We start from the raw sequence: 16,206 nt of genomic DNA, 5'->3' as shown, positions 1-16,206 counted from the left end.
ACCTAGTAGTTACGTGTACGCGTGTTGTACGTGTTTGCAACTGTTATGTACGTATACATGTATTTAAAGTATGTTTCTTTATCTTCTTTCTTCTTTTTTTTCTTTTTTTTTTTTGTTTTTGTTTCGGTATGTATGTGCTGTTGCATGTGTTTACGTGTGCGTATGTTCCTTTTGAGATCTTTATAAATAGTTGAGCTGTAATTGAACAAGTTCTGAACAAAGCCGCGTGAGGGTCGATCACAACGCAGATCGCGAATGCAAGAGATTCACACCATACCCGTACGTACACGCATTCATTCCTTCGCTCTACGGGCTGCATATGCAAATTCTCTATTAGTCTTCTAGTAATTTAGTATTAATTAGTTACACAATTAATTTATTTAATCGCTTTTAATTAATTAACTAGTCGTTAAATTTGTTTCTCGTGAATCCGCGTTACTTGTCCGTGTACGTATCAGTGTTATTTTGTCCATGTGTACTTTTTTTTCTGTATATAATATATATATATATATTCTTTTTATATATATGTATATATATCGCGTGTAACATGTTTGCATTATGTATATGTAAACGTCGCGTTATGTTTATGTAAGCGTCTACGTGTATTCTCGTGTATGCACGTGTCACCGTGTGTGTACGTGTTCTAGACTTTTGTATCTTTTATCCTTATATCTCTTTTTTTTTTCATTTTTCTTTAATGCGAGACGGTGTTTAGTATTATTTCATATAGTTTGGTAGACTATCTATTTACTTGAGTTTACGTGTTTATAAATATCGTAATAGTAAACCGCGTTCTGTTACTTCGTCATTCGATTATGCGCTTTGTACGAGGGTGCAATGCGAACCGAATGATATTACATTTGAGATGTGTGTACGTATGTGTCGTGTGTCAAACATAAATCACGGTAGAAGTAGTTTCGCTCTGAGATCGCCGCCGTTTCTAAGACGTTCGCATTCGACGCGCGCCACTCGGACCAAAAAGCAACACCGACTGACAGATCTCGGGCAGATCGGCATTCGGGTCGATGCTCTTTGACTTCGCTCGAGGACAACGAGAAAATGAAAATATATAATGCCGATGAGAGGAGATGCACACGGCTGCGACGTCCTAGATTCGGCGAAAAGAAAGAAAAAAAAATCTAAAACCGCAGTACAGGAAAGTGTACAGGGACCGAACTGAAACGTTCGAGTCAGAAGAGAAGGAAAGAGAACAATAATGCTAAAGAAGAACAGCGCTCGCGCATATACATGTACAAAGAAAGTTCACCGCCGGTCTCGCGACACGACGCGGATGAACCCCTGTCAGATGTTAGAAGTACTAGACGAAATCGGCGAAGTTTCTCTACAGCTTAAAGTTACAGATAAATGACTAGCTGTCGATAGTCCTGAAGTTTCACCTTCAAACTTGAACTGGGCAAAGATTGACTATTACGATGAGATATCAGTGGCGGACTATCGGACAGCGCGGTCCTAGTTTTCTCTTTTTTTTTTCCTTTTCTTTACTTCATCTTGTGTAAATAGTTATAAGAGAGTACGATAGGAGGCAATAACAGGTTTACGGATAGTCGATTGACAGGTTCTCTTTTCCAAAGAACGGTATAAGCGTGTCCACTCGGTCAACATTCACGAACAGTTCTCGAACGACCGTTCCCAATATTATGATTCTCTTCGATGTAGTGTGACGCTCGAAGAGCAAAACGGTCTTTGATTCTACTCGGTAATACTCGCATCGTTTAGCTTTAGTTTTTTTTTTTTTTTCTTTCTGCATCGCTACCGTACAGAACGTGCCAGACTGACGAAAACTATATATAGCGATAAATTCGTGTAAGGCGCGTCAGAAGTGGCGCGAGGAATGTCTCGAGAAAAAATGCAAGAAATAAGATCACGGAACAGAGATGGAGAGGAAATGAAGATAGATAGAAAGAGATAGAGATAGATAGATAGAGAGATAGAGATAGAGAGAGAGATAGAGATAGATAGATAGATNAGAGAGAGAGAGAGAGAGAGAGAGAGAGAGAGAGAGAGAGAGAGAGAGAGAGAGAGAGAGAGAGAGAGAGAGAGAGAGAAGCGAAAACGCGCGAGGAGAGAAAGAGAGAAAACTGCACGATGGAAATAATCGCACGAGGAAATTAATACCGTTTCGTTTGCGCGACGACTCGTTGAATTGATCCATTAACCGAGACGATACATCGAGGGAACGCGAGAAATCGTATTGCTTATATTTATATCGAGGAAGCAATAATTACAGTCCTATGAAAACTTATATGTCGAAAATCGGAACGTATGTTTTCTCTCTGCTTTTCTTTTCCTTTTTTTTTTTTTTTTGATTGTCGTATTCTGCGCCTCGGGATAACGTTCGACAGTTTCGTCTCTCCGTCTCTACCCGCGTCGTGTAACGATAACGACGATTCAATAATTAATTACAGAGTTAATTCAATAGTAATGAAAAAAGTCGATGAACACACGGCCAAAGTCACGCATTCCAGTCGATATCGTGTTGTGTGGATCGATCGAAGAATTGACGGTAAATTCGTTCGTTCGATTGGTCCGACCTGTTTGTTACGCGGCTTGTCTCGCTAATCACGAATCCGCTATTCACGGTTCATCATCATCGTGATAATCCCTCGCGAACACCGCGAATTCTCACAGGCGTGCGACGTTGAGAATATTTATCGTTGGCCGCAGTTTAAACGATCGTAAACGGACCGGTCGTTCGGTGGATCGCGATTCGATGATCACTGTTTCACGTTCGACGAGCCATTGCAGTTAGTGATCTGACGAATTGGCGAGGTTCGCTGTCAGTAGACCCAGGACACGGGTACCCATTGCGGTGTCGTATGAACCCGCTCGATGGCTGCCTCTAATTGTGCGATCGTCTCATCGATCTCGTTGTTTACGATGGTCAGGTCGAAGAAGTGGCCGTACGCTTGCTTCAACGAGTCCGACTCTTTCGCCAGTCTTTCCAGGCTTCCGTCGCACTGAAACGTTGATTCAAGAAACTCGTGTCTTTACCATAACATAATTAATTTACTACAATATATAATATATAATATATTTCTGCCTATTCCAATCTGTTTCGACATTTCGTTCTTGCATACTTTCAAGTGCGTGGAATTTCTTACCATTATTCCGAATTGTTTACCAGACTATCCAGCAATACTTCACAATATCTGATCTATCGTAGTAAATTGAATTAAACGTAAGCGTCGGAAGTTTCATAATTTGATTAATTGTTCAATTACTTGATAGTTAACCCGATGTTGGGTAGTTAGTTTGATTCCACCCTCTCGGGAAGATGTTCAACCGATCGATATACTTTACTTACATCGGGCATGTTTGGGAACACCGGGGCAGCGATGAAAACCACGTAAGGCGCGAACTCCGCTGTACGTAACACCTTCAAGGCTTGAGGCTCGACGTCCAATATCGCCACTTTGCCTTCTTCGTGTATTTTCCGGATCGTTTCGAGTTTCGTTCCGTACATGGCATTCTCGTGCGTACCTGTACAAAACGATGAAAATTAGTCTAGACAAGTTGTCGCCTGTCGTAAGTCATTGACTCGAGCTTGGTTCTGTAACGATCTAGTTATTTACCATATTCGAGGTATTCATTGGCAGCGATGTCGGCCATCATTTCATCGTGCGATATGAAATAATAATTGCGACCGTTCTCTTCGTCGTTCCGTGGAGGCCTCGTTGTATCTGAAATGTCAAACGATTTTCGCTTCAATTCGGCTATTCCCCCTTTTTTCATTAACGTTTGTTAATTTATAAATTTCTGTTCGTACAACGTATCGTTTGCATTTGTTTCAGAAATTTCGTGCTCGATTAACGTGAACAGAGTTTCAATAACGTCGTACAGATATCGGCGTTCAGGGTACGTGGAAATTTCAGTAAATGCAAATTTGAACTTACGTGGAATAGGATAGGCGTATTTATCAGGGTGCTTCGCAATAATGGTATTTTTTATCTGACGACGACCAACGCCATGCGCTCCCAGTAACACTAACGTTTTCCGTTGGAATACAGAATCTGTAAAGAGATCGTTGCATAAACATTCGCGAGAGATATTTCAAAAAAGTACTGGAACACTTAAATTTACTTTTTTCCTTAGAAAGCAAGTACAGAACTTGGAATTAATTTTAAAAATTAAGGCATTCGAAATACTTTCACGCGCGCGTTCTTCAAATTATTCTTAGTATACTTCGATACAAATATCAATTGTTCAATTCTCGCAGTCGATCGCAAAACCTTTCAATTCCATTTAAACGTCACATTAATCTTCATTTGCGAACTTTTGTGACTGAATCGTTCAAAACATCAAGTTTTGTCAAGCGTCATTTCACCATTAAAATTTATTAATTTTTGAACAAATTTTAATCCTCAGAAACAGAACAAGAAGAAGTAGATCGCGGAGGATACTTACAGGGAAGCTTAACGACCTCTTCGTAGGTGACCAGATCCAGCTGGTCAAAGACTGCGTTGTGTTTCGCGAGATACTTATCCTTGTACTGCTTCTTTTTCCGGCCGAATATTGAGCAATTCACTGGAAATGTAAAAGCTCGATTAGTCGAACAGCCGAGCGAATCTCGTCACTTCACAGAATCACTTGAAAAAAAATCGTGTATCCTGCAAAAGAATTGCCTCTGCCGCTTGTACGTTAAAATCACTAATCAATTCTCCGTAGAGTTCGAGGCTTTCTCGTGGGCATGGAGAAAATGAATAATTAAGCTCGTACTTGATTCATCTACGGCGTATATACGGCTCAATTTGCAAATCATAGATTACGATTTTCGTTTCTACCAATTGAAATGAATAAATCGACTTTGTTAAAGAAGAGAATCGAGCTTTTTGGTAAATTTAATAAATTCGTCGGATGGTCTCACTGAATCAAACAAACTGATTAAATTCAGCATACAAGATAGCTACGAAACGTGATACAATCCAAATAGTTATTCTAGCGTCGAAATTTCTCTCAGGAGAAAGATTACGTGATAATTCAACTCTAAAAGAGAACTGTGTACAGGCTGTTTTCTAATATGTACGTAATTTAAATTGTTCGAATGTTATATTTCGAAATTTGTTTTACATACATACGCGTTTCAATAATAACCTGTCCATCAGAAAATTAACGAAAATTGTATCAATGCTCCTTGTTGTTCAATTATACTTGAACATACTTAAAATTCTAGTCTAGTTCTGGACAATTTACATCTCACATTAGAAAACAGCCTGCATACAACGGAAAACAACGAGTAATACAGGTACACGATCGACGATAGAAAGTTACTTCGTTTCACGATGAAAATTAAGAAAGAAAGAGAAAAGAAAGAGAAATGAAAAACAAAACAGGAGAAATAACTCGTATCAACTGCTACGCCATTCATAAACGTACGTTCCTTGAAATTCGTTCAACGTGTAACGTGTAGGTAGAGGCTGTAATCGACAAACACTCATCAGCAAAATCTAATTGTCGCTAATCAGCATCCTCGCCGAATATCCGAAACAGCATTTTAACGCGCAATAGAAGTGAAGAGCTACTTCAGTAAATGTCAATCACTGTGTAAGCGTATTCTCTCTAAATGGTAAAGAGATTTCATTCAATCAGCCAGTTTTACATAGAAGCCATAACCATAAAGGAGGGCGTGGGATTCCCACTGAGATGGGCGTTCCAGCAGGTCACAAGATGAAAATTTAAGGGCATATTCTCGGATAGTTTCTCTGTGTAGTATATATGTATGTAGCGTGTACGTGTGTATGCGTGTGTGAGATCTTTGAAAATCCGTGTCACGATCAGAGCATGATTATGACGAGCTTGAACGGATTTACAACTGGCAGATCATTCAAAGGATTTCGTTTAATTTATATAACATTAGTTTTATTTTATTGGTTGGCTCATTCCCAGAGTGAATGAGGCAGATGCTTATTTTATACGATTTATACAAATACAATAATTTTGGGGAGTTGAAACGGAGTATTGTGCGAAAGAGTTGGATTGCCAATTTCAAGATAAGTTTTATACGCTGAAGTACGCGTGTGCACAAGATAATGTTAAAAAAGATATTATAAATTAGCAAATTCATTCAACAAAATTTTTAGATTACATTGTACAATATATAAATATATACTGATCGTAAATTTACTTTACCATATAATTATATTTTATATTACTAGCACAAGTGCCAAGTTGAATTATATTTTTACAAAGATACGTTTCATTATTATTATATTTTTTATATTAGTATATAATTTTACAAAGATACGTTTCATAATCTTTTCCCTCGATTTTAACTATAATTATATAGAATTTATATTTAAATTCTTTCATACCAATCTTTCCAAGACACTCTGTTGAATTGTTCCGTTGGTTTTGCAATGATATGAGAATAATGTCTAAATAATGTGAAAATATTACAAGTAATTTACACGAGTTTTTTGTAGTTCGTTCTTGCGAGAGGGAAGGTGACGTTCGAAATGAGGATTGAATGGTCTTGGGGGGAATGGTCTTCATGGAAATTCTACGTTCAAAGTCTCAACATAATAATGCTGCGACGATGTGCTTGCGAGTGGTGTCGTGCGAAACAAGCGTAAGTGCGTGAAACGTTTAGCGAAAGCATGCATCGAAGCACGCCGCGTGAAAGCATGTTCTGTATTACGTAGAGTAACTCGCTGTACAAAGTAAAATATTGAAACAAAGGAGCAAGATATAAAAAAAAGGGAAGATCTACTTTGTCAAAACTTCATCGGACAAAGTGTTTTTATTATCTTACAATTCGATCCATATGAGAGACTTCATTAACATGGTAATGTTATTTGTCTTCTTTACATCGTGACACATAGAATGTAACTGTTTCAGTCAAGACTTGTTTACTTTCTCTTTCAGTTGTGAAAGATATAAGTTGCAATATATACACAATGAATGAGAAATTTATAGCAGAAACTTTTATTCCAAGAGATTAACTCGGTTAAGCACAAAAGTGACATTAATACTGTATTAACAACAGCATTCTTAATTTTCTGTTTCAATTAGGACGTTTCAAAATTAGATAGATTCTAGATTATAGATTATATCAATAGTACAAAAAAAAAAAAAATTAATCTGGACTTTTAGCTACTTTAGTTAAGTACGAAATATTTCAAAGTTAAGAACACTGATTGATCAAGTATGAGATGGTAGAGAATGATGAAAGTAATATTATACATTACTTTATATTATTTTCTAATAGTAAAATTTCAGATATGAAATTTGCAAATTTCGACTAACAATACACATATGTTGTTATTACACATGTGCTGGATTGTTAATTATCTCATAATCGTGTATTAGCAATTTATTTGAATCTGATTTCCGAATGTATACTTTATTTTACGGTCCACGAACGTAGCGACAATAGCAAAATAATATAACTTCCGTTCGCCAAAAACAATATGTAATTTATCGTTCGAAACTTCAACAAAACTCCACGCAGCAGCGAACAACGCGTGCGTATTAATAGACAATAAAACCGGCCGTTTCCAAAGCTTTGTCACTGAAAAACCAGAACGAGACCAGAACGACACGCGAAGTTTGTTAAATGGAAAATATTCCCTCCATCATTCCCTACTTCTGTCACTCGTCATTCCATTGAACCGTGAATCTTGAACGTTAAATATATCCGTGCGCCAGGTTACGCGCGATTCGCGCGATTCGTGATAATGAGATGCGTTGCATGATTCGACACGACGTGTGAAAAGAGGAAAGAAAAGAAAAGAAAAAAAAAAATAAATGTACGCGCGTATGTACGTTTAGAATATTTCAATGAAATTACCATAAAACACAGAGGGGTCTCTGATCGACGAGGCTCGAGGCCAGTTCGCCTGTCTTTCGAAAAAACAGATACACAGCGGCAAGTTTCTCTCTTAAATGTTTCACTCCCACGGAGAAGAACAATGATTCTCCTTCTCCATTCGTCGTCAAATTAATGCGTGTGTTTGAAAGCACGGAGACTGAGTATATACTTTGTATTTCATGCGGACTACACGGTTCTACGTGACTCTACGCGTTGTCTACCTGAAGGCAGAGTCATACCTGTCGAACCGTCGCAGCCTTCGGTGTGAGAGGAACATCCTCCTTCTCCTTCAGCATCTAGCCCCGCACAACACAAAACAACAGCTGTATCACTGAAGCTAATCATGTCTCATTCTCGGCCTACCATCTCGTCTCGCTAATCATGATTCGCGGTTCTCCGACTGAACATACTTTCTGCGATCATTTTTCCTAGTCTCTTCTATTCTTAGTCGGTTTCGGGTCGTTCGTAGAGATCGAAGTAGTAAAAATATGTAGATCTCTATTTACAGCAGAGGGACGAGGAGAAAAATTATAGCGACTCTGCGCGGCGAATGTTGGAGCCCGCAGAATTGTTGGAATCACTGTCGCAGGTGAAATTAAAGATTCCTCGAATCTACGTGTTTCTCTCTTCTTTCGTTTTCGTTATTTTTTAATTAGCGGGAGAATTATGCCCGGAGTAACAAAGACTGAACAGCTCGGTTCGACAAAATTGAAATAATATAAGATAATTATTTTATACTTGAATTTCACAATCCTCCAATGTTTCATAATTTCTCGATTCTTAGTGTACGTAAATTCTAAATTCTAAATGTTACACTGAGAAAGTCTGAAATATTCACGTACCATTTCGAGGAACGAAACGATCGAAACAAGTATACATACACACACATACACACATATATCAAGATGAATAATAAATTAATCCTTCGTTTATACAGGATTGCTGCCGCAAAAAGTTCCGCGAGTTGTATTCCCGAATCATTTAAATCAAAATTGCAATTCCATTGTCTGTAATCACGCACGATCAGTCATTGAGAAACACTCAACTTTTATAATCACTCGGAGAAATACAGATAGATAGATAGATAGATAGATAGATAGATAGATAGATAGATAGATAGATAGAGAGAGAGAGAGAGAGAGAGAGAGAGAGAGAGAAAGAGAGAGAAGAAACACACACACACGCACGCACACCATACACGCGCGAAATGAACTTGGTAGATTTTTCGCGAACCCGTATCGTGTATCGACACGACTGACATCGAACGATACTACATGCTCCATTGAAAACTTGCGCACATCTAACAACACATACATGACATCATATTCACCAGCACGTTCGTTTCATGGCAGTAGCGAGAGTAGCGGAGATTAATCGAAGAATCGAACGTGACGGGGTTTGATAATGGATACGGCAATGCATAATACGATGGTAGAGACGCGGCGAAAAAAAAAATTTCGTTTTCGCTTTCCGTTTCTGAATATCACACAGAATGCGATCTGCTGGAACCTATAATTATCCTGAACTCTCTCGATGCTAGGCTACACGATGAGACAGAGAGGAAAAGAGAGAAAAAGAGAGAGAGAGAGAAAGAGAGAAATAGAGAGAAAAAGAGAGAGAGAAAGAAATAGAATGATTCTTTGTCTGCTGCACATATGGAAGCTAATTACGTTTGCTTTTCGTGTTCTATCCTTCATACGATCAAATCCTCTTGGTAGCCAGGTTCGATTTTGTAAGATAGTATATAGAGGGAGAATTGATAAAACTACGCGTGCTTTCAAAAATGTTGAAATTTTTTAAGTAACACAATCGAGTGAGAAATAAATTGAAATTTTATTCGATAATAAGTAGTGACGTGATAAATATTTTGAGTTCGTTAAGTAAAATTTTGCTAATTAAAAGGAGATATTGTAGTATCTTATATAGTAAACGCCATTTTAATGTAAATTCTCAGTAGCTACTTTCGGATAGTGTTACGAAAAATCAATGAAACTTTTGAACTTTCTTATCGAAATGTAGACTAAAAATTATAAAAGATCTTGAAGAAGATATTATACGAATCATTGAAAATAGCTGATATTTTAAGTGGAATAGGTAAACAGACTATCCCGTGTATAAAGAAAGAATGAAATTGTACATTACTTTATATCTACTGAATGTTAGTTCATCTCACTGAAAGTTAATCTCGAACGTAAAACGTCAGCTCAAAAATCTCGCTATTCAATTCCGTTTCCTCGCGATAATAATAATTATCAAATATTCATATCATCAGACGAAATGTAACAAAATGTAACAAAACGAAATGTCCAATTTCGTTCGCATTAACTTCCTACACGTTAAAAAAATTCCCTTCATCAAAAAATTCGCAACTAATTTTCCGAAACTGAACGATCCTCCTCCATAAAATTAATTAGACTGTGACTTTTGTCAAGCTCGCGTAAAACGAGAATTTCGACAATTTTTCAATTTCTGAATTCGTTTGATATAAAAAAAAAAAGAGACTTCGAAGCAAAAAAAAAAAAAAAAAAAAAAAAAGGAAAAAAAGAGGAAAAAAAAAGAGAAAAAATGGAACATTCCGTGCGTTACAACTGAAAATAATATCCCGTGATTTTAAAAGAACGACTATGATTTAAAAAAAAAAAAAATACAGAAACGAAACGAAACGCTTGCCTACAAATAAAATTGACCACGTCGATTGTTCAGTCGTTACCTTGTTCTTGCTTGTTCTTTTCCATTGCCATGTACGCGATACGCCGTTCCTGAAGTTCAGGCGAAGGGATCAACCCCGCGGATCCGGCCGCGTTGTCCTTCTGCGCCTGCCACCAGTAATGATCGTCCTTGCTGATGATCTGCAGAATGTCGCCGGTCTTGAACGCGATTCCAGCCTGCGCGCACGGTATCAGCTCGTCCTCCAGCGGATCGTAGTCAAATTGCGCTCGAACGAATATCTGTTGGCGCAGAAACGTTCGATCGTTAGCTTTAACTCAACCGTGTTCGTCACGCGGACGTCGCGTTTTCGATTGGTTGCTGTATCAGTGATCCTACATGAAATCGGTGAAATGACATCGAGAGGTTCTTGACACTGCTCAAAAAAAAAAAAAANAAAAAAAAAAAAAAAAAAAAAAAAAAAAAAAAAAAAAAAAAAAAGAAGAAGAAAAACGTTACTGTGACTCGACAAGAGACAGACAAAAATCAAAAAAGGACGAAAAAAAGAAAAAAACAAGTTCAATAGGTGCAGAAATTTGGTTTTCTTTTTCTTTTTTTTTTTTTTTTCTTTGGTGATATGGTGATCGTAAAAAGTTACGGATGCTGGCAGGATGACACTCGACAATGTTCACACTCAGATCACTGAGAGCATTTTAGGTTAATAGAGAATCACATTGAAGGTAAATTAATCGTTGGCCTAAAACGCGTCGGCGAAACGTTCGTTCTACGGCGTTCATCGATCGCTGCGTCGATGCTACTTACGTTAGCCTAAGGTTTACGCTATTGGGGGTCGTATCAATCGAAACGCTGCTGCGAAAAGTAAGCGGAGAATGCGACAGACGTTAAGCGATTTGGCGCTGGCGGTAACTCTTGCAAAAAAACAGCGTGTACAACATCGTTTTCTTTTTTCTTTTTTTTTCTTTTCTCTTTTGTTTTTCAATGAAATTGTTGTCACTGAGGGTAACCATTCCATTCTTTTCTCTCCGGTCTAGTTAGCAGCGTTCAACAGTTATCGTTTAACAGCGAGTAAGCGATATAGGCATTTACGACGAGATCTTTCTGTCAGCTTGAATGGCCTAGGCGATCAGCGATCGATGCGTAGCACGAATCATTCACACCTCCGAAGCATCGGAAAAACACTTTACGAACGTTTCAACTGATTGAATATAGGCGGGAAGAGTTCGGTCGTTTGAAATGCAATGAACGTTACGAATGGCATTTTTGTAACAAAGTGTTTCGAACATTCGCTCAATTTCGGCAATACGATCACTGAGTGAGAATGAAATAAAAATAGCCCGTTCGTCAAATTCCTGTGTTTATCCATCAAGTGAAAAAAATATTTTCGTAGGATTAATAAAAAAATTCCGATTCGCCTTCTATTGATTTCACTTTACATTTACTGCGGCGGAATATTGAATTTGTTTCTTTTTTTTTTTTCTATTAACGAAATATTAAAATTCTCGCGGGAATAAAAATTCGTTTTTTTTTATCGCTCAATTAACACGGAAAAATTAAATTTTCGACTACAAATTGGAATCACGCCGTGTCAAAAAGTAATTAAACCAACGAAATTACACTGTCTGTTTTATCCAATTCGACCGATGACTATCGCGCTTCGAAATCTGGCAAACGCTAATAAAATTTACAGAGAACTCTTCCTATTCTTACTCATGGGTCGCATTGCCGAACACTGTCTTCTAAGAAGCTTCTCTATTTCAATTCACAAACAGAACAGCAGAATTAATCGTCATCGAAAGTGATAAGTCGCTCTATTCGTAAAGCGTTTTGCGTAGTCACGCGCGGTGTTAGTATGATAATTGTTAACAGTCCATTCAAAAACAGAAAAGAAAACTATCGAATCGCATTGGAAGTCTGTCAGAGCGATCAGACGTGATCGATCGACTTGAAATGCTATCGTTCTCTATTTACACGTACATTCGCATGTAGCGGGTCAGATGAAAAAGTTGAACACGACACTGGTTTGTGAACAGTTACACGATTCTCGGTTGTCATTAGTAAATGGTATCGTATTAAAATCAGTGCAACGGTCGTTCATCTACCGATGCATACTCTTCTTGATAGAAGTAACTCGCCTTCTGTTTTCTTTTTCTTTTCTTTTTTTTTTTTTTTTTTCTCTTTCCGTACATTCATTCTCTTTTCTCTTTTTTGTTTTCTTTTTTTCTTTTTATCCTCGACAATAAGCTGAAGCACTAGATGCTGGCACAGTGGTACGTACACAGCACACCGACACACACACGCACGCCACATACGTACACATACGTACACGCTTGAAAGATGCGCGATATGCAGATTATGCATTCGGGCACTACAGTTCAAATGTGCGAATAAGAAATACGGCATACGTATAGGAATAGAATAATAATGCTGAGTGACAATAAAAAATGCCATCTGACTTGCGGCGCGTATCATTCGCAATCGAGGAAATATGCCGACGATGATTCGTAATGAATTCAAAAGAGAGACGGTGGATAAGTAAGAGGTATGTGTGTGTGTATATGTGTATGTGGTGAGTAATGAGGTCTGTGAGGTGTGTGTGAGAGACCAGCCCTATACGAATATACTTCTCTCTGTTTCCCTCTCTCTCTCTCTCTCTCTGTCCCTGAAAACTTCGCTTTTCCAGGTCATCTGTCGTTAATTATAACGACGGCTCTGCGCGAATTAACTCCATGAATTTCGACCGTGGCCAGCGTTTTCGAATATTTTTTCCTCGATGATGATTTCTTTCTTCATTTTTTGGTGGATGAAGAGCATTTGAATGGCCGAAGCGTCGGATCGGTCGAATTATTAGCGGGTTTGCAGCCGATTAGGGAGAAAGTCTTTTCAGCTGCTCGTTGAAAGAACCTTTTTAAATAAAGCTCGTCCGAGTGGAAAAAATGAGTTTTCCTTGTGGTTTGAAATACGAACTATACGGATTCTCTCTTTTTTTCTTCCTTTCCTTTCCCTTTCTTTTTATGAACACGCGAATGGAAATTTTGTGAATGCTACTGACGTGTAGTCATGCATGTTTTATGAATTCGAAGATGTTTATAGAGAAGATAACGTTCATACAAAAGATTGTCGTAATTGTCAATTAGAATTATTGTTAATGAATTAATTAAAGTTCGAAGTGAATAGTTGGTTGAGTATTCATGCTAAATGTACGTGGAATTAGAACAATTAAGCGCTCGAAAATCGAAAATCGTATAATTCGAGAATCTTCTATCTTTTTTTTCAGAAAAGATCAACAAAGCGTGTATAGTGAACAACACCGTCACAACAACAAAAGCAGACTAAAGTACAAAAAAGCTCGTTTCGACTAGAATGAATTTATGATGGACGAACGATTTATCGTCCAGACAGACGCGGCATTTCGCGTATTCGTGGAATCACGCGAAATAGCTTGAAAAACTTTCAAATTGGGAAACTTCACTCGTATTTCTCGTATTCGTCGAATAGTATTTCGTCACTGTCACAAAGAGAACACCAGATCGAAGATAATAAAGACTTTCTTTGAGACACGACCGATAGGCTTGACTGATTCCATCGAGTAGCAATTTCCATCCAGTTTAATCTTACATAGAAACACTAGATAAACAGGGAACAAGATAAATCGGTAAGAAACGATGGATCAAGCGTACAATAAGACAGTCTAGTTGAGAAGTCGAAGAGCGAGAGGTTAGGAGAGATTTGACGTATTCGTACAGGCCCAGTCTCTACGGCTAAGTCTAACGTGATGGTTCAATGGTTCGCGCAATCATCTACGCCTTTCAGTGACTACGAGGCTCGCCATAACAGTGTTTTTCGTTGCATTAGCAAGTAAAAAAAAAAAAAAAAGGAAGACTTTCGTGAAAGTTTAGGCGTGACTAGGTGAAAAGAGGTCGACAGACACGATGGGAAGAAGATGAACGGGATAAGTAATAAAAATGAGAGACAAGGATGTCTTTCACGAGAACTTTGTAACAGACTTTGCTGGAACCGCTGCAAGATAAGATTGGACTAAGAAAACGAAGGACTGAAAAATGCAGGGAACGGATGGAGTAAGTAGAAGCCTACTTTCTTGCGATGGCGTATGGTATGGTATGGTATGGTATGGTATGGTATGGTATGGTACGGTGATCGAATGATCGTGCAGCTTGGGTCTGGGTAAATTTCAGAGTTCAGTTCAAAGAGACTCTTCAAATCCACATCTCGCTGCGGAAAAAAAGATAACGTGCTCTTCGTAATTCTGCGAACGAAATGCGTCTCTTTTTTGTCAAAAATCAATGTCAAGCGGTTTTTCTTTTTCTCTCGACGTGACGTTACACATAGTTATTCCATTTCCAAACGCACCAATTATAACAAACAAATATAACAAACATGTGACAAATTAGTCGTTAAACTCCACGCTAAGGTTGCAGCAAACAAAATTTAAAAAAAAAGAAAAAAAAAAAGAAAACGGAGGAAAACCAGAATTACAAAAAAGGAAAATGATCAAACACACGATTAAACTCACGTTCTAGCATCGAGCGTATTCCGTTCGGATATTTATTTACTCAGACTCACACCGCACACGGTACACAATATGCGTGTGTTCAAACGTAATATGTAATGTGGATATGTATATATATATATATATATAATATATATATGTATATGATAAACGCATAGCCTTCTAACTACAGCAGTCCAATCACACCAGATCAAGTGGCGGTACTTACTAACACTGGCAGAGGCTTAATCCTGAACAACTAGAGCGTTGAAGAAACAGAAAAAAGGAAGATCGATTAATTAACATGTTCATCAGATACTTGATCTCAGGCTGAATGTTCGAATTCTATAGTTTTGTTCTCTTGTTTCTCAACTTTCGTTTCGTTCTTTTTTCGTCTTTCTCATTCTCTCTCTTTCCTTTCTGATTGCAATTGGCGACAGATGTACAAGAGAATAAACAAACAAAAAGAAAAAAAAAAGAGAAGAAACAAAAAAAGAAGAGAAGAAAGAACACCTACTGTTTGGGATGTCGCGCGCGTCAACGCTTCCGAGAACTCACGGTGCGCATTGCTGTGACACATGCAGTATCCCTTCTAGCTCTCCCCTCGAACTTGTCGAGCCGCGAAACTTCGTATAATCGATGTTGCTCGATTGTACGAGAGAACGATCGAGCTCGCGGCTTCGCGACAGCCGGAGAAGCACAGCCGTCGCCAAGATGCGAGCTGGAGAACCAAAGACCACGGTACTTTTCGTCGTTTCCGTAGAAAAAATCGATTCCTCCGCGTGTTGGAACAGTTGGATCTTCTGATCCAACGCATAGACTACGGATGTCAAGCAAAGAGACACGGAAAATAAAAAAAAAAAGAAAAAAATGTATATATATATATTGACGGAGAGTGGTTCGAGAATCGATTTTTCAGGAACGATCGAGCAATGTTCCGTTTTGACAAGCGTCGAGCAACGTCACAGTTTACTCACGTTTACGAAGCTACGAACGACATTGGGCGGTTAGTCACGATCTTTGCGGATCATCTGCGCAAAGACTTAACAGTTACAATGCGGCCTGTTGAACGATCACTCGTAGATACACAGTTCTTTTTTTTTTTTTTTTTTTTTTTTTTTTTTTTTTTTTTTCTCTTTCCGTACATTCATTCTCTTTTCTCTTTTTTGTTTTCTTTTTTTCTTTTTTTCCTCGACAATAAGCT

General features: G+C 38.1%; 1 protein-coding gene across 1 annotated transcript; it reads right to left on the bottom strand.

Moving 5' to 3' along the window:
* Positions 1–2,298: 2,298 nt before the first annotated feature.
* LOC122529589 (peripheral plasma membrane protein CASK) lies at positions 2,299–15,569 on the bottom strand. The gene is made up of 9 exons (XM_043655862.1): positions 15,561–15,569; positions 15,232–15,261; positions 10,539–10,776; positions 8,068–8,124; positions 4,426–4,545; positions 3,915–4,031; positions 3,594–3,701; positions 3,326–3,501; positions 2,299–2,978 (listed from the first exon to the last, which is right to left on the bottom strand). Exons 1-9 carry the CDS (start codon positions 15,567–15,569, stop codon positions 2,799–2,801), a joined length of 1,035 nt encoding a protein of 344 aa, XP_043511797.1. The 3' UTR covers positions 2,299–2,798.
* Between the last annotated feature and the right edge of the window lie 637 nt (positions 15,570–16,206).

The sequence above is a fragment of the Frieseomelitta varia genome, unplaced genomic scaffold (genome assembly GCF_011392965.1).
Source record: "Frieseomelitta varia isolate USP_RPSP 00005682 unplaced genomic scaffold, Fvar_1.2 scaffold_298, whole genome shotgun sequence".
In the NCBI taxonomy this organism is placed as follows: Eukaryota; Metazoa; Arthropoda; class Insecta; order Hymenoptera; family Apidae; genus Frieseomelitta; species Frieseomelitta varia.
Note: the sequence above shows the minus strand (reverse complement) of the source record. Positions and strands in the feature narration are given on the sequence as shown.

Excerpts from the sequence above, each read along its gene's own strand:
- LOC122529589 (XM_043655862.1), bottom strand. Across the intron at positions 3,702-3,914 it reads ATACGCCTATCCTATTCCAC|ATACAACGAGGCCTCCACGG; the intron begins GTAAGTTCAAAT and ends TTGACATTTCAG. Across the intron at positions 3,502-3,593 it reads CAATGAATACCTCGAATATG|GTACGCACGAGAATGCCATG; the intron begins GTAAATAACTAG and ends CGTTTTGTACAG.